Source organism: Doryrhamphus excisus, linkage group LG17 (assembly GCF_037039965.1).
Source record: "Doryrhamphus excisus strain RoL-2023G ecotype Guam linkage group LG17, RoL_Dexc_Guam_v1.1, whole genome shotgun sequence".
Lineage (NCBI taxonomy): Eukaryota > Metazoa > Chordata > Actinopteri > Syngnathiformes > Syngnathidae > Doryrhamphus > Doryrhamphus excisus.
Window position 1 is genome coordinate 4,140,974 of NC_136373.1, and position 17,479 is coordinate 4,158,452.

General features: G+C 39.9%; 1 protein-coding gene across 1 annotated transcript; it reads right to left on the reverse strand.

The window, feature by feature from the left end:
- Positions 1 to 410: 410 nt before the first annotated feature.
- hck (HCK proto-oncogene, Src family tyrosine kinase) lies at positions 411 to 15,322 on the reverse strand. The gene is made up of 13 exons (XM_058085318.2): positions 14,881 to 15,322; positions 11,092 to 11,251; positions 9,375 to 9,411; positions 7,366 to 7,459; positions 7,199 to 7,294; positions 6,981 to 7,084; positions 5,851 to 6,000; positions 5,526 to 5,678; positions 5,251 to 5,433; positions 3,681 to 3,757; positions 3,190 to 3,343; positions 2,991 to 3,122; positions 411 to 1,448 (listed from the first exon to the last, which is right to left on the reverse strand). The coding sequence occupies exons 2-13, from the start codon at positions 11,209 to 11,211 to the stop codon at positions 1,246 to 1,248; spliced, it is 1,503 nt and encodes a 500-aa protein (XP_057941301.2). The 5' UTR covers positions 11,212 to 11,251; positions 14,881 to 15,322; the 3' UTR covers positions 411 to 1,245.
- Between the last annotated feature and the right edge of the window lie 2,157 nt (positions 15,323 to 17,479).

Sequence of the window (17,479 nt, forward strand, 5' to 3'; positions counted from 1 at the left end):
GATTTGACAACAGAGGGACACATAACATAACTTAATAGAGCATTATAACAACATTAGTGTGTGATTTAATAAGAGTATTTCAACATAATTAGTATGTGATATATTAGAGGGCTTCATAGAGGTAGTAGTGTTAGCACAGTGTGCTAATATAATTAGATTTCAGTGTTTAGTGATTCAGTAATCATAGCAGTATTAACTATAGTAACAAAATAAAAAGAACAGTTTAAGTGGGTCAAAGGTCGTGCAAAGCATATCATTTTGTAAATCTAATACCAGTTTGTAAGTTTTTTTTCCTTCTCTTAACAGGAGCGTAAAGAATACGCAAAACATTAAGGCTCGTTTAAAAAAAAAAACAACTTGATGGGAAAATGTTCTGTGTAAAATAGCGACAGTAAAATCCGGTGGAGGTAGTGTGATGGTCTGAGGCTGTTTAGCTGTTTAACACACATAATACTGAAGAGTGTGATGTAGTATTCCATTAAACACAACAGTAGATTGCAATATATTGTCATATGGTTTTTATACAGTGCTTTTCCTAGTAACGTTAAAATCTCGTTTACCACTATATATTTTTATTCATTATTAAAATATTTTTATTTGAAAAATATTACAATGATGCATGGAGCCGCCGACTAGAACAAGCAAAAAACTTCAGTAAATAATAAAAACACAGCATCACACATTGCTGTCCCTTGATTCAAATCAAAACATTCCAGACATTATAAGCTGTTTACTACTTTAAGCTGTTGAGTCATGTTTTCCTTTCCGCTTTCTCATGCACTCCACATTATTATTATTAAAATTTTAAACATGTTGTTTGTAAGTACACTTGCCGCTATTCCAACATCGGTTCTGCTGCGTTGTGCAATATACTTGTGTATAAAAGTCAACTTTCTCATGCATTCCAAATCATTATGAAATACTAAAATACTGCCTCTTTCCAATTATCGCCTGCTTCTAATTAAAACCGGTAACTCAAAGATTGAGTTAAAACTGTGTATTGTGCATTTTCTTAATCTCTTGAATTAGTTTCTACCATACTTAAAATACATACAATGCATATAAAACATACAGTACAGTAAATGTGTGAAAAATATAGTCAAATGTATGTTGACAAAACCTATTCCAAGATTCAGATAAAGATGGACACACAGAGGACATCCGTAGGCGTGTATGTAAGCATTAGGAAAATACTATAAAGTTTTTTTTTTGTACAAAAATATTATGAAACTACATAGTGGAGTCTCATGGTTGCTGCTGATACTGGCTCTCTGTGGCTGTGTAGAAATCCTCCAGGACGCTTTGCAGGTAATCAAAGGTGGGACGGTCATCCGGTTTGTTCTTCCAGCATTCCAGCATGATATCATAGAGTTCTTTAGGGCAACTGTCCTGACGTTGCATCCGGTAGCCCTTCTCCAGGGAACGTATCACTTCTGGGTTTGTCATCCCTGAATAATAAGGGCACAGGAAGTTAAATGTTGGAATTGGGTAAAACATAGAAATATCTGATGGGATGATCAGTGGATGAAAGTTCCTTGACTTTTCAAAAGTGACTCCGCTGAGGAGGAGATTAGAGATGGGGACGACGCAGTTGTAGCGTTAGCATTATGACCAGGCTAAAGGCTAGACTATGACTAAATCATTATTATCATTAATTAGTGGTAGTTATGATTTTTTTCATTTTAAAATGCATTTGATTAAAGTAAAACGCACATTTAGGGCTTAAATGAGTGTTGTGTACAGAAAATGTGTACATGTTGGCATGTCTGTAATATTTGCCCGTTGAATTTTGTTACATTCATTCATTCATTCATTTATTTTCTACCGCTTTTCCTCACGAGGGTCGCGGGGGGTGCTGGAGCCTATCCCAGCTGTCTTTGGGCGAGAGGCGGGGTACACCCTGGACTGGTGGCCAGCCAATCACAGGGCACATATAGTAGACAAACAACCATTCACACTCACATTCATACTTATGGACAATTTGGAGTCGCTAATAAACCTAGCATGTTTTTGGAATGTGGGAGGAAACCGGAGTAATTAAATGTATATATGGCTAAAATATATATGGCATTTTTCCCCTTTTTTTTGTTGAGAACTGATATTTTGCCGAAACTTCCTTACCTCAGCAAGAAGTACATTCACTTTTAGGATTAAAAGAGAATTTACTTGAAGTCATTGTGTGTATTTTTGCTTTGTTTTAGTTTTATTGTACTGTTTTTAAACTTCTTTTTTGTGCTCGTGTGACAGTAAAATGCAAAAAATGTAGTTTAAGAAGTACGTTTTTTTTTCTCCACTTCAGACAAGTACTCTCCAAGATTCATTATACAGTGGTTAACTTCTTTTTACACTTGACAGTTAAGTATATTAAAAACTACGGCGCGTGAACCTTTTGGATTCATTCATTCATTTTCTACCGCTTATCCTTACCAGGGTCGCGAGAGGGGGGTGGTGCTGGAGCCTATCCCAACTGTCTTCAGGCGAGAGGCAGGGTACACCCTGGACCGGTGGCCAGCCAATCACAGGGCACATATAGACAAACAACCATTCACACTCACATTCATACTTATGGAATGGTCGCCAATTAACCTAGCATGTTTTTGGAATGTGGGAGGAAACCGGAAGAAAACCCACACATGCACGGGGAGAACATGCAAACTCCACACAGAGATGGCCGAGGGTGGGAATTGAACCCTGGTCTCCTAGCTGTGAGGTCTGCGCGCTAACCACACAACCGTGCCGATAAATAAATGCCTTGCCCCCCTCCCAAATCAACATTTTAGTTTGAGTTTAGTGAAAACTCCGCTAGAAAAGGCACAAGATAGCTCCACTCATCGCTCATCTCCGTGCCCTCATTCAATCCCAAACATCAATCACTGTTAGTATGCAAATGAGCAGGTCCACATGGGTGATTATTGACAGTATATATTGACAGATATTGATAGATATATTGTAGATATTGACCAACACATCTCCAATTCACTATAACTTACCTGGGTATGGCGTACGTCCATAACTGATGACCTCCGTCAGTAAAATCCCAAACGACCAGACATCTGACTTGATAGTGAAGCAACCGTAGTTGATGGCTTCAGGGGCTGTCCACTTGATGGGAAATCTCGCACCTGGAAACCAAAACAAAACAAATTACTCACAAGTTTCCTAACAAGACGTTTAATAGTAATGACGTACCTTCTCTAGCTGTGTATTCGTTGTCTTCGATGATACGGGCGAGGCCGAAGTCGGCGATTTTGCACACTAAAGCTTTATTGACCAAGATGTTGGCAGCCCTCAGGTCTCGGTGGATGTAGTTCCTCTGCTCGATGAAGGCCATGCCCTCTGCGATCTAAGATGTAATACGTCACAGTAAAAGAGTCAGATCGGATATACTACTAGCAGGGTCGGCAACCTGCGGCTCGGGGAGCTTCCTTGTTTTGGAGGTGAAGACTCGAGAGGTGAACACTCAAGTTAAGCTCTATGGCACTATGGAAGGACAGTGATAGAAGATCTTGTTTGACAACCTTCTGCAGTGTGTTTGTCAGCGGGACTGATAATATCAACGTGCTACTGGCATTTCAACGGATACCAAATACCTAGGAACCATAACCTTAACTAATCTGCATACTTAAAACCCTTAATCATAATACAACATTAACCGCTTCGGATCTACAGATGAACCTCACCTGGGCAGAGAAGTCAATGAGCTTGGGAAGCGGGACGCGACCGCCTTCATCGCTCTTGAGGAAGTCTAATAAACTACCTGTTGGCACAAGTATACACATGTTAGGCTTGATTGCTTTAACGCCACGAGTATCGCTATGTAGAAGAACAAGATTCATTGGTGCTGTGGACTGCGAACACAAACAATTCATTCTTGGCTTTAACAAATGGTGCGTTCCATAAAAATGGGACATTTCGGAACTATGATCATGAAAGCTGCAATGTAAAATCTGTCCTATTTTTGTTTATACTGTCAATAATCACCCATGAGGACCTTTGTGTTTGCTCATTTGCATACTAACAGTGATTGATTGGATTGGATGAGGGCACGGAGATGAGCGATGAGTGGAGCTGTCTTGTGCTTTTTCTAGCGGAATTTTCACTAAACTCAAACTAAAATGTTGATTGGGAGGAGGGGGGGGTATTTATTTAGCGGGCGTTGATCCCTAAATGGGCGGCACGGCGCTCGAGTGGTTAGCACGCAGACCTCACAGCTACGAGACCAGGGTTCAATTCCACCCTAGCGGGGTTTTCACTAAACTCAAACTAAAATGTTGATTGGGAGGGGGGGGGGGGGGGCAAGGTATTTATTTAGCGGGCGTTGATCCCTAAATGGGCGGCACGGTGTTCGAGTGGTTTGCGCGCAGACCTCACAGCTACGAGACCAGGGTTCAATTCCACCCCAGCAGAGTTTTCACTAAACTCAAACTAAAATGTTGATTGGGGGGGGGGCAAGGTATTTATTTAGCGGGCGTTGATCCCTAAATGGGCGGCACGGTGTTCAAGTGGTTTGCGCGCAGACCTCACAGCTACGAGACCAGGGTTCAATTCCACCCTAGCAGAGTTTTCACTAAACTCAAACTAAAATGTTGATGGGGGGGGGGCAAGGTATTTATTTAGCGGGCGTTGATCCCTAAATGGACGGCACGGCGGTCGAGTGGTTAGCACGCAGACCTCACAGCTACGAGACCAGGGTTCAATTCCACCCTTGCGGAGTTTTCACTAAACTTAAACAAAAATGTTGATTGGGGGGGGCAAGGTATTTATTTAGCGGGCGTTGATCCCTAAATGGGCGGCAAGGCGGTCGAGTGGTTAGCGCGCAGACCTCACAGCTAGGAGACCAGGGTTCAATTCCACCCTCGGCCATCTCTGTGTGGCGTTTGCATGTTCTCCCCGTGCATGCGTGGGTTTTCTCCGGGTACTCCGGTTTCCTCTCACATTCCAAAAACATGCTAGGTTAATTAGCGACTCCAAATTGTCCATTGAATGTGAGTGTGAATGGTTGTTTGTCTATATGTGCCCTGTGATTGGCTGGCCACCAGTCCAGGGTGTACCCCGCCTCTCGTCTGAAGACAGCTGGGATAGGCTCCGCGACCCTCGTGAGGAAAAAGCGGTAGAAAATGAATGAATGAATGTTCCCTAAATCCACGGAATTCGAACCCATTGTCCAAAAGCTGTCCAGTGGGCTGCTATGTGCAACCCTTTAATTGACTATTACAGCAGTAAAAAGCATTGTATTGTATGGAGATGCACCTTTCTCCATGTATTCAGTGATAATATAAATAGGCTCCTCCTTCGTGACCACAGCGTTGAGTCTGACTAGCTTGTCGTGTTGCAGAGTCTTCATCAGATTGGCCTCGGCCAGGAAGCCCTCCACCGACATGCTTCCTGGTTTCATGGTCTTCACTGCCACCTTGGTGTGCTTGTTGTACGTAGCTGAACAACAAAACTACATTTTAGCTTGACGCATTCAAGGGCTAACACAGTAGCAATAAAATTAATAAAATATATATATTTTTTTAAATTACCAAGCCAGACTTCTCCAAATTGTCCAGCACCGAGCCTCTTCTCCAGCTTCAGTGACGACCTCTGGATTTCCCAGGCATCTTTCTCCCAGGGTTTCTCCGGTTTGGGGTTCAGACAAGGGTTGGTTAGGGTTTGGCAGAGACCATCACCCTGCTCTGGGAGTGGAATATATATAAGTATTACAAATAAATATTGTATAATTTAGATATATGGTATTATTGTGTTACACATTATGTCCGCTAGATGGTGCTGTACATCAACACATACTTTTAAGTCTACTAAGGCTGATATATGTAACTATATAATATGTATAACAGTAATACTCACTCTTGTAATGTTTGACCAGGTCCTGCAGGGTGCTGAAGGTGATGCGCGGAGAGATGTAGAATCCTCCATTGTCCAGCATACGTATTTTATAGTGTTTGACGGTATCACCTGATGGGCCATCACTATCTCTGACTGACAAAGAGAAGCTTCCTGTCGTCGAAGAGAAAAAAATGTTTTTTTTTTAAATGGCTATCCTTTTGAGCAAACTATTCAACTCATTCATTCATTCATTCATTCATTCATTCATTCATTTTCTACCGCTTTTTCCTCGCTGGAGCCTATCCCAGCTGTCTTCAGGCAAGAGGCGGGGTACACCCTGGACTGGTGGCCAGCCAATCACAGGGCACATATAGACAAACAACCATTCACACTCACATTCATACCTATGGACAATTTGGAGTCGCTAATTAACCTAGCATGTTTTTGGAATGTGGGAGGAAACCGGAGAAACCGGAGAAAACCCAGAGAACATGCAAACTCCACTCAGAGATAGCTGAGGGTGGAATTGAACCCTGGTCTCCCCTATTCAACTCGATCAATTCAAATATTTAATCAAAGTGAAAGCTACATGTGGCTGTACTTTTTATGACTTTTCTTACATTTCCCGTTGCTTTATTTGCACTCTAACTGAACCTACGGAGGATTTGTATACTTCCTCTTCCTCCATTTTGTCAATTCTTTACTATTTCTAATAATACATGAAGGGAACAAGCCCATGTTTGCTACCTTTCTGGTCACTTTGTAAACTTTTTAAATATATATATATATATTACAGGAGTAATGTTTTTAAGGACCTACTGCAAAAATAGTAGTCAAAGATCCTATATACAAGAAGAGTATGCCACTGTTTTTTAAAATAAAAACCCTACTCATAGATTTTCTGTATTGTGTGTGCAGTTTTTAACCAAAACACACCAGTTAAAGATCATCTTGTATAACAACAGTGCTCAAAGGTCAAAGGTTACATTATCGGTACCCTTAGGTAAACTTATTTTGCAGCCAGAGAGATCAGTAAATTCATTAACATCAATAAAAAAATAAAAAAATGCAGTTTCTAAGGACTAACGACAATAATTGTGAGTCAAAGATCCTCTATATAACAGGAGCGCACTGCTTAAAAAAACACTAACCCTTATTGGTCTCGCTGTCTCGGATCATGAAGGATCCGACTCGGTTCCCGGGGGCCAGTAGCTGTCTCTCAGCGTCTCTCCTGCTGATGCCCTTGAAGAACCACCTTCAAAAACGCAAACATCCATCAGCGCAAAAACCTCCCCAATGCTCCGGAAGGTGACACGGTCATATATTCTATCTTGTTGCTTTCAATGACTTAAAGTGTGAGTCCACTTACTCCTCCGCCTCCAGGGTATCTTTGGCTACGTAATTACTAGGGATGAAGCCGTCCTGACCGGTACTGATGGACATGGCTCTCCACCACTCCCCTGATCTACAGGCACATCATTAAACAGCATTCGTATGATGGACAGTCATATTAATCACTCGAGGTTCTGTACTCACTCCTCCAAAATCCGGAGTTTGTCACCCTTCTTGAAGCCGAGGTCTCCATCGTGGATGGCATCGTAGTCATACAGCGCTATAGCGATGATGTCCCCTGTAGGGATAAGGTTTCCAAGTTGAACAGGTCAGAGTCAGTGTAAGTTAAAATGCTTGTCATTTAGAAACCATGGACCTGTTCTAGTTCTAGTGACATGCTCTCGTCAAAGATCATTCCCAGGTTCCTCGGTTTTGTTTTAGCCGAGAGGCTCAGATCACCTAAAGGCTGGATAGCAGAGTTTTGTTTTGTTTTTTCCAGCGTTCAGCTGGAACAGACTGTTTTTTCCTGCTTGCTTTAATTCCACCAGGTAGTTGATTAAGGAGGTCCGTTTGTGGACCCCAGAAGATTCAAAGGAGCAGTACAACTAAATATTTTCAGCAAGTAAATGGTAATGGTTTTATTACATTTGAACATGCATCAGAAGGGCTGCACGGTGATTTAGTGGTTAGTGTGCAGACCTCACAGCTCGAAGACCAGGGTTCAATTCCACCCTCAGCCATCTCTGTGTAGAGTTTGCATGCGTGGGTTTTCTCCGGGTACTCCGGTTTCCTCCCACATTCCAAAAACATGCTAGGTTAATTGGCGACTCCAAATTGTCCATAGGTATGAATGTGAGTGTGAATGGTTGTTTGTCTATAGGGCGACCTGTCCAGGGTGTAACCAGCATCTCGCCTGAAGACAGCTGGGATAGGCTCCAGCACCCCCCGCGACCCTCGTGAGGATAAGTGGTAGAAAATTAATGAATGAATGCATCCCATAATCAGTTCACAGTTCCACATGTCCAAAAAGGAGTAGGAAGAAGCAAAGCTTATTAAATCCTACCCCTCCATCTGGTACTTTTACAATCAGTAACTGTTACATTTGTTCACTTCCGGCTTTCATAATATAGTTTACGTTTTTATTTTTGTCACGTACTGAAGTACAAGGTGATATGATCCCAAATGGTATTTTAATGAACACAAAAAATGGCAACATCTCCAGGTCAGGAAAATAAGGTATTTAAAAAAGATTTTTTTGTATTTTTTCAAATGTGTTATTCTTTATTTTTTTGTATTTCATTTATTTTTTGTCACGTACCGAAGTACGAGGTGATATGACAATACAATGACATAATGTGTACCATATTAACTGTCAATATAGTGATATATATAGCACATCATGAACAGAATGGGGCCCAGGACAGAGCCCTGCGGGACACCACACAGTACATTTCCGGGCTCTGACATTATGTGATTGGCAGGCACACTAAAACTTCTGCCAGCCAAGTATAAAGTTGGGACCTGACATCCCAACCATGAAGGAATAATGCAAATAAATCTTATTGAGCGCTGTGCGTGTCCAAATTTTAGCTAGCAGTTCCAACCACGGTATGGGACGAGGGTCAAAAATTTAATCGCACATCAAAAAGTGTTGTAATAATGTTAAGTCATTATTAAGACGTTAAATTTGACAACACCATTTTTTAGAAATTTTAAATATAATTATTTTAAAATTCAGTTAGTTTGTCTTTAGTGAATGGGCTAACCTAGCATGATGTTGCTGTTAAAATGTGTGTGTAATGTTAGCACTGAAGCTCACTTAGCTATGCTAGTGTTGCTAACATTATATCTTCCTGTCCCGCTCCTTAACGTTACATTGCTGTATCTGCTATACTGTACATTTTACATACAGTGTATATGTAAATAAAGTACACAGTAGCACTTCTTAGAGTCACACACTTTGTCTGAGAGAGGCGTGGACAAATACAGCTAATTAGCATTAAAGCTACAGACGCACCCTAATACGGTATTGTGGCACCTCTGACACGTATTTAGAATTTTTGAAAAATACTACAACATGACGCCGAGTGCTAGACATGTGCTATACATAGCGCTACTGTAAAAAGATGAAATACACACAAGATGCAGAAAACAAGAACCTCAGGGAGGCAATACAACAGAGGAAGTATGCAAAGAGAGATTGCGTGACGCACCATCTGTTGTGTTGTGTGCACTGGGGGGCATTTTGTTCTGGAAGACACAAAAAAGGGTGAATTTTAACAGCATTATTTTTCATAGTACAAGTACAAGCATTTTTTTTTGACAGACAGGAAAGCCCATGTCTTATCAAAGTAAAAAATCAGGTTGCCGGGGAGAGTTTTGGCTTTAAAATTGTATAACAAGCATCCAGGAAGTAAAAGTGCGATAATGCTGTTATGAACAAGTTGACTGATATCTTAGTGGTTGTTGCCTAATATTGAAGTTTTAATCCCCTTCTGCCACTTCAGCTTTCGTCACTTCTTCTTTCTCAACTTAGGCCAAAAGACACAGGAAGTGACAGCCAGGAGGAACTGCACATTTTTTTTTACAGACATGAGCGGTTGTTGTTGTCTAATATGCAAAAAACGGACACTCTTACGGGTCAACAATGAACAATAGCGACAATAAATACTGTATAAAGTATAGTACATATATACTATAGTACAACAGGGGGTATATGTATTTTTCGTAAGTATGTATGTATTTTTGTACGTTTTCAAGGTCAGTCGTTGTTAAGCTATGAGTGATGCCTCAAAATGTGACCAATTGTGTCCAATGTTCGCTGAGACACACAAGCACCAGACTTGGTTTTTGGTTTGAATTATATCGCAAAAGGGGGCGATAAACGGGGGATTGTTGTATTTGATAATGGTAATGGTTTTATTTCATTTGAACATGCATCAGATTGCAATTGAATGCATCACATAATCAGTTCACAGTTCCACATGTCCAAAAGGAGTAGGAAGAAGCAAAGCTTATTAAATCCTACCCCTCCATCTGGTACTTTTACAAGCAGCAACTGTTACATTTGTTCACTTCCTGCTTTCCTAATAGAGTTTAAGTTTTTTTTGTTTATTTTTTTATTTATTTTTTGTCCTGTACCGAAGTACGAGGTGATATGACCATACAATGACATTAATGGGTACCATAGTAACTGTCAGTATAGTATAGTATAGTATAGTATAGTATCGTATAGTATAGTATAGTATAGTATAGTATAGTATAGTATAGTATAGTATAGTATAGTATAGTATATAGTAGCACATCATGACTGGTTCAAGCTTATTAAATCCTACCCGTCCATCTGGTACTTTTACAATCAGTAACTGTTACATTTGTTCACTTCCTGCTTTCCTCATAAAATAAAAGTTAAAAAGTTTTTTTAATTTATTTTATTTGTTTTTTTTAATCCCAATATATTTTAATTTTAATTTTAATTTTAATTTTAATTTTAATTTTAATTTTAATTTTAATTTTAATTTTAATTTTAATTTTAATTTTAATTTTAATTTTAATTTTAATTTTAATTGTTTACCACCGTAGAGAGACATGCTGAATAACAAATTCAGCTGAGATTTACATAAACCTTGCAGTGATATAAGTGATGTCTCACTGTGTAGGTATTTTGCGCGAATTCAAAAATGTTACAACCTTTCGAGACTTTGGAGGCCCCACTCGACTTTTTGCACTTGCCTGATAAATTGTAATCAAATCACCTGCGCTGTTAGTAAATATGTAACTATAGTAAATGTTCAATCGTTAATGATACTTCAAAAGTCAAAACATGCACACATCCAAAGTCAAGCAGTCCCCCGGGGGAAGGGGGATGGGGGGCGGGGGGGTCATAAGTGAGTCATAATTGTCAGTACAACTAAAGTTACTGCTGCTTACAGCTTTGGAGTTTCCTGTTGTGGGATCTTTGACATAGTGTGTCGTCTGTGCACTTGTCTGCACCTCGTTGTTCCCTTTTCCCAGACGCTCCTGGTCCTTCTTGGAGCCCACGCAGCCCATGGCGCTGTCCTGGTGTACAGTAGGGGGTCTTTGATGCCACCTAGGAATAAAAGTTCAACAGAAGGTTTTAGATATAGGATTTAATGTGCAGACGGAACATTTGAGCCCCAGACTTCTGGTTAGTGGTAGAAACCTAATTAGGTAAAATTACGCACAGGTGACCCGAGTTCGATTCCACACTCGGTCATCTCTGTGTGGAGTTTGCATGTTCTCCCCGTGCATCCCACTACGAGCTGACTAGTGATATAACGTCTTTCAATATTTTTAACTAATAATAGACAATGGGGGCTGCACGGTGGTCAAGTGGTTAGCGCGCAGGCCTCACAGCTATGAGACCCAAGTTCAATTCCAATGGAGTTTGCATGTGCTCCCCGTGCATCTCCCCGTTTTCTCCCACATTCCAAAAACATGCTAGGTTAATTAGCGACTCCAAATTGTCCATAGGTATGAATGTGAGTGTGAATGGTTGTTTGACTATATGTGCCCTGTGATTGGCTGGCCACCAAACCAGGGTGTGCCCCGCCTCTCGCCCGAAGACAGCTGGGATAGGCTCCAGCACCCACGCGACCCTCGTGAGGAAAAGCGGTAGAAAATGAATGAATGTGAGTGTGAATGGTTGTTTGTCTATATGTGCCCTGTGATTTGCTGGCCACCAGTCCAGGGTGTACCCCGCCTCTCTGGGACCTATCCCAGTTTTTTTTCGGGCTAAATTAGTACTGGTTTTCTGTAACTAAGTCTTGGTACAAATAGCCTATGATTAGAGACTGGACTTGACCTGTCTTGTCTGGACTGGAGACTTGGGATTAAAGATTTGAGACCTTTCATATTTAATAGTAACTGTCCAGAATGATGCCTTTGATTTCGATTATTTTTGATCTGACAGTCCAGTCCAGAATGTATAAAGATTGAGTTAAATTACTATTATTATTAATAGCCTATAATACTATTGGCATCTTTTTGTGTACAAGGTATTATAACTTGGATCTTGAACGCCCGGCGCTGTGCATTCTGAGTTTTACCAATCGGAACAGATTGTGGTTGAACTTCTAGGAACCGCTGTGCTGTATGTCCTGGATGATGCATCTAAAATGTGACTGCAAGGCATATAAAAGACATCGTGTCAGAGGATAAGCTTCAGCAAAGACAAATATGCCTTATGGCGTCAATCTGCCAAGTCAGCTGACTGTGCGCGTACCAAATCTGGAATGCTGTTTGCTTGCTTTCAGTGACTGCAGCTGGAAAAGACACATCTTTAAATCCTTTAAGCCTGATTTGTGTCTTTAGGTATGGGTATGTATGCTATGTTTACTTATGTATACAAAGGAAGGCTATTGCTTTGGATGGCGATTTTAAAAGAAACCCAGGACTCAATATGCATTTGTCCTTATGAGTCCATGCAGTCATAGGCTGGTCTTAATGTCAATTATCACCACTACAAGCCAAACACAATTATGTATTAATTGCAGATTAAGTACAGATTAACCACCTGAAATTAAGGTAAATAAAAATACAGTACCAGTACAGAACAAGAAGTTTTCAAAACTCTTCAAACTATTAAAACGATGCTTTGCTGTGTTCAAGTGACAGGAATGAACATGCAGAAGCGCTAGGTATCGAACACCAACCACTTCTACCAAGTTTGCTTTCTACCATTCATACAGAGACCGGGATGAGATTATTGAACCAGACGATGGAGTTTAATACGCAAACTACCATTTTTACCCAGATTCTAATCATAGCGGTAATCACCTATAATGCTTGGTTATACCTGCGTGAAGACTAGCACACTAGCAACTAGCTCTGACTCAGTTCGCTTTCCTCAAATTCCTGTAAAATACTTTACTGATTCTAGAAAAAGTGCTTATCTTATATTTGCAGATCTAGAGATTTATACAAGCAAAAACAACAGATGGCAGCAAGCAACTCGGAGCTTTTCTTTCCGTCACTCACGCACACACCAGCGACCTGGCGACACACACCTACTTGAGTTTGCTTGTGGGTATTTTTTTATTTTTTATTTTTGCATAAGGCTGCACGGCGGACTAGTGGTTAGCACACAGACCTCACAGCGAGGAGACCAGGGTTCAATTCCACCCTCGGTCATCTCTGTGTGGAGTTTGCATGTTCTCCCCGTGTATGCGTGGGTTTTCTCAGGGTACTCCGGTTTCCTCCCACATTCCAAAAACATGCTAGGTTAATTAGCGACTCCAAATTGTCCATAGGTATGAATGTGAGTGTGAATGGTTGTTTGTCTATATGGGCACTGTGATTGGCTGGCGACCGGTTCAGGGTGTACCCCGCCTCTCGCCCAAAGACAGCTGGGATAGGCTCCAGCACCCTCCGCGACCCTCGGGAGGAAAAAGCGGTAGAAAATGAATGAATGAATAATTTGGGTTATTATTTTTGCATAAGTGGGTCTAGAAAAAGATGGGTGGTCTAGAGCATTTGAAAAAAAAAAGCTGAAATGTTGATGTTAATCACAAATAATAACACAAACATATAGCATAATACATATATACTGTTTATTGGGGACCTCCGATATTGGCTTTTTTGCCAAATACCAATATGCCAATACCAACTCTCAATTTCCGATATCAGTGATATCAGTCGATACCGATATGTGTAACATTCATTTTCTACCGCTTATCCTCACGAGGGTCGCGGGGGTGCTGGAGCCTATCCCAGCTGTCTTCAGGCAAGAGGCGGGGTACACCCTGGACTGGTGGCCAGCCAATCACAGGGCAGATATAGACAAACAACCATTCACACTCACATTCATACCTATGGACAATTTGGAGTCGCTAATTAACCTAGCATGTTTTTGGAATGTGGGAGAAAACGAGGAGATGCACGGGGGGAAGAACATGCAAACTCCATTGGAATTGAACTCTGGTCTCCTAGCTCTCCTAGCTAACCACTTGTTGGTTAGCGCGCCATCTTGGGTTAATAGTTTTGTGTTCATTGCTTAGTGTGGAGTGTTTAAGTTTCTCGTGTGGAAGTGGTAAGTTTTTGACTTTATATTTTGCTCCAACTCAATTTCATTCATTCATTCATTTTCTACCGCTTATCCTCACGAGTGAAACACTAAATTTAAAATTAAAAAATTGTAGATGCTAACTAGTTAGCTTAGTACTTTTCTATATGTACTGAGCGTAGGTTGTCTCATATGTCCCTGCAATGATACTGTAGCCTCTAAACCAAGAATAGGACTATGAAGGTGACTATAGGGGAGTTATTTTATGTCTAGAGGGCTCTAATGTTGACATTTATCGTTTAAAGTTATGAAGAGCTTTTCTATGCTCTATGAAAATATACAGTTAATATTGAATCCTACTCAAACTGAGAACTATTTATCCTTGCTGATATCACAATCTTACTGTGCTTTATTGGAATGAGTAAATATTGGACTTCTGCTAAAACAAGTTAGCATTCTGCTAAAACAATTTCATGCTAGGTTTAAAATGGAGAATTTGAGTTGAATGTGCTAGGTTGTAAATAACATTAAATTGGACCTTACTTATAATTTTTAGTATGCATATATGCTGTTTTTATAGCATCATTCTTTGCTGTATGTATGATTTATGTACTTTTATTTTAGATGTATTTAAAATGTCTCCCTCTGGCAGGCATTAACAGTGACGTCACGATATTTACAAAAATTAGACTCACCTCAGCTTAAAACCGAGCCGTCAAAAAGATTTCCCTCGTTTTACCAGTAGGTTCCCCCGATCTAGAATAGTCCACATTTCGTTCTAGAAGCTACCATTAGAACTGAGGCGTGATGCTGTGACTACTGAACCGCACCGCATCAATGCTACCCCTTGGACGAGGAAGTTGGGAGTGTGCTGTTAATCTTCACTGAGCTGATAAAAAAAAAAAAAAGAGGAACCGAGCGTCTCAGCATACATAGACCACACTCTCAGAATCGTTTACACTAATTTCGGACAAATGATAATTAAAACCAAAACGTTTAAAGTATTTTTTTTAGCATATTGAAATTGACCACGAAATCTTTATTTTGAAAAGGCTTCGTTCAACGTGTTTACCGTAATGCTGCGCATAAACTGGAATCAGGAAATGGCAATAAGGGTTGCTGGGCTTTAGTTTTGGGGTAGTAACTCTTAGAATAATGGGGATATAAAAACACCAGCATGGCGTACAATTGGGACCAACCTGGGACCAGTGGTACTTGTCTATAAAGGACAAACATTTTTGTCTTTCACCTCATTGAGATTGGTGTACTCCTTGTTCCGCCATGTTTTCTAATGTAAAGCTATCATGATGCCAGCCTGCTTTGTGCTGGGGGCCGGGAGGGGGGGGGGGGGGTCACATGCATGTGTTGTAGCAGCAATAACACATGACAAAACTACCAGCTCGTCAAGCATAATCCTTAATCAGCATCCAGGATTAGAAGGTTCGGATGAGAAGAGACGGATGAATGGCGATATGGATGATGCGGGGATGAGGATACAAATGTAAAAAGTCAAATGAAAGAGGGAGATTTTTTGGGTATGGGGGGGGTGGGTGGTAGAATCTAAGAGTTTTAAAAAGAAAGAGAAAAGACAATGAGGGATAAAGAGTTGATGGCGCCCCCCCCCCCATCTAATCCACACCCGCATCTGTTCGCCCACTATCGAGTCGCCTCGTGTTGGTCCTCTGCATTCAAAAATACTCCATCCATTTTTTATGCCGCTTATCCTCACTAGAGTCGCGGGTATGTTGTTTTGTCAAAGATCCTTTATATGACATGAGAGGCCTATAGAAAAAATGGTAGCCAAAGATCCTTTATATGAACTGAACTGGTGGTTTAGTTTGATGTCATTCATGGGCAGGATTTGGCACACGGGCCACCAGTTAATTAACACTCACACTTGCATACTTAATTTATTGACAGGTGTCTGTCACTTGTACAGCCATTATAAGTGAATATATACGATGAGTACTCGAGTTCATGTAAAAATATATTCTCTTGTGGTCTCATTTCCTCTAAATGACGACTTTAAGGAAGCAAAAGATCGAAAAGTGGGAGGGCCTCCTTTTGACGAAGATCTTTGACCTCCTGAGAAACCTAAAATCAGAAGTCGGCTTTAATTTATTACACCGACTCCGCTGTGATTGGTCACACTTCCAAGCACTCCGGAGGACTTCCGGACTACTGCCGAAACTCACATTCTAATTTTGTCGATAAAGGAGTAAAAAATAAAAAATAAAAAATAAAAAATAAAAAATAAAAAATAAAAAATAAAAAATAAAAAATAAAAAATAAAAAATAAAAAATAAAAAATAAAAAATAAAAAATAAAAAATAAAAAATAAAAAATAAAAAATAAAAAATAAATAAATAAATAAATAAATATCCAAATTCCAAACTACAAAATACAAAATCCAAATTCCAAACTACAAAATACAAAATCCAAATTCCAAAATACAAAATTTAAAATAAAAAATTAAAAAATAAAATTTAATAAAGTAAAAAAATACATAAAATTATATTAGGAAAGCAGGAAGTGAACAAATGTAACAGTTACTGATTGTAAAAGTACCAGATGGAGGGGTAGGATTTAATAAGCTTTGCTTCTTCCTACTCCTTTTGGACAGTTTGATTTGATATTTGATGATGTGATGCATTCAATTGTAATCTGATGCATGTTCAAATGAAATAAAACCATTACCATTACCAATAAAACCTTTTGGAGTGCTACTAGTAGCAAATGAGCCACTGTTTGGAAACACCTGACTTACCATGTATGAACTCAAAGAGTGGTACCGTGTGTTATATGTTCAATTCACTGAAAAATGACATAACATTGAGAAGTTATAATAATGGAAACTAATGCTTATCGAGGTGACGGGTGAAATCAATATGTTCCAATGCACAACTGCGATCAAATGAAATGCAACAGAAAAATAATAAAAAAAAAAAATGCAAATCTAGATAAAGTAACACAACAACAACAATAAGAAGTCCACAGGGACTAAGAATAAACCCGCTCTGATGCCGTTTTATCACACGCGTCCTTCCGCATGAACACATGCTGTCACAGCTGTACGTGGAAAGTTAACAGTTGCAAAATGTCTGCATTTTGAAAATGAAAAAGGGGAAGAGGAAGTTGTTTTTTTTTTTTTTTTCTGACTTGGTCACTAGAGAGACTGAGTGGATGGTAAAAATAACCAGAGGATGACGGCAATGCCGGGAAAGTGAAATAGGTACAAATGTGTGACATGAATAAGATTACAAGATGTAGCGTGAGAATATCTGTAATACCAAT

Bases quoted from the DNA above. Each gene is read 5' to 3' on its own strand.
- hck (XM_058085318.2), bottom strand. From the start codon at position 11,211: ATGGGCTGCGTGGGCTCCAAGAAGGACCAGGAGCGTCTGGGAAAAGGG. The intron at 9,412-11,091 runs GTAAGCAGCAGT...TGTGTCTTCCAG, and splicing joins CAACAGGAAACTCCAAAGCT to AACAAAATGCCCCCCAGTGC. The intron at 3,123-3,189 runs GTACGTCATTAC...TTTGGTTTCCAG, and splicing joins CGAATACACAGCTAGAGAAG to GTGCGAGATTTCCCATCAAG.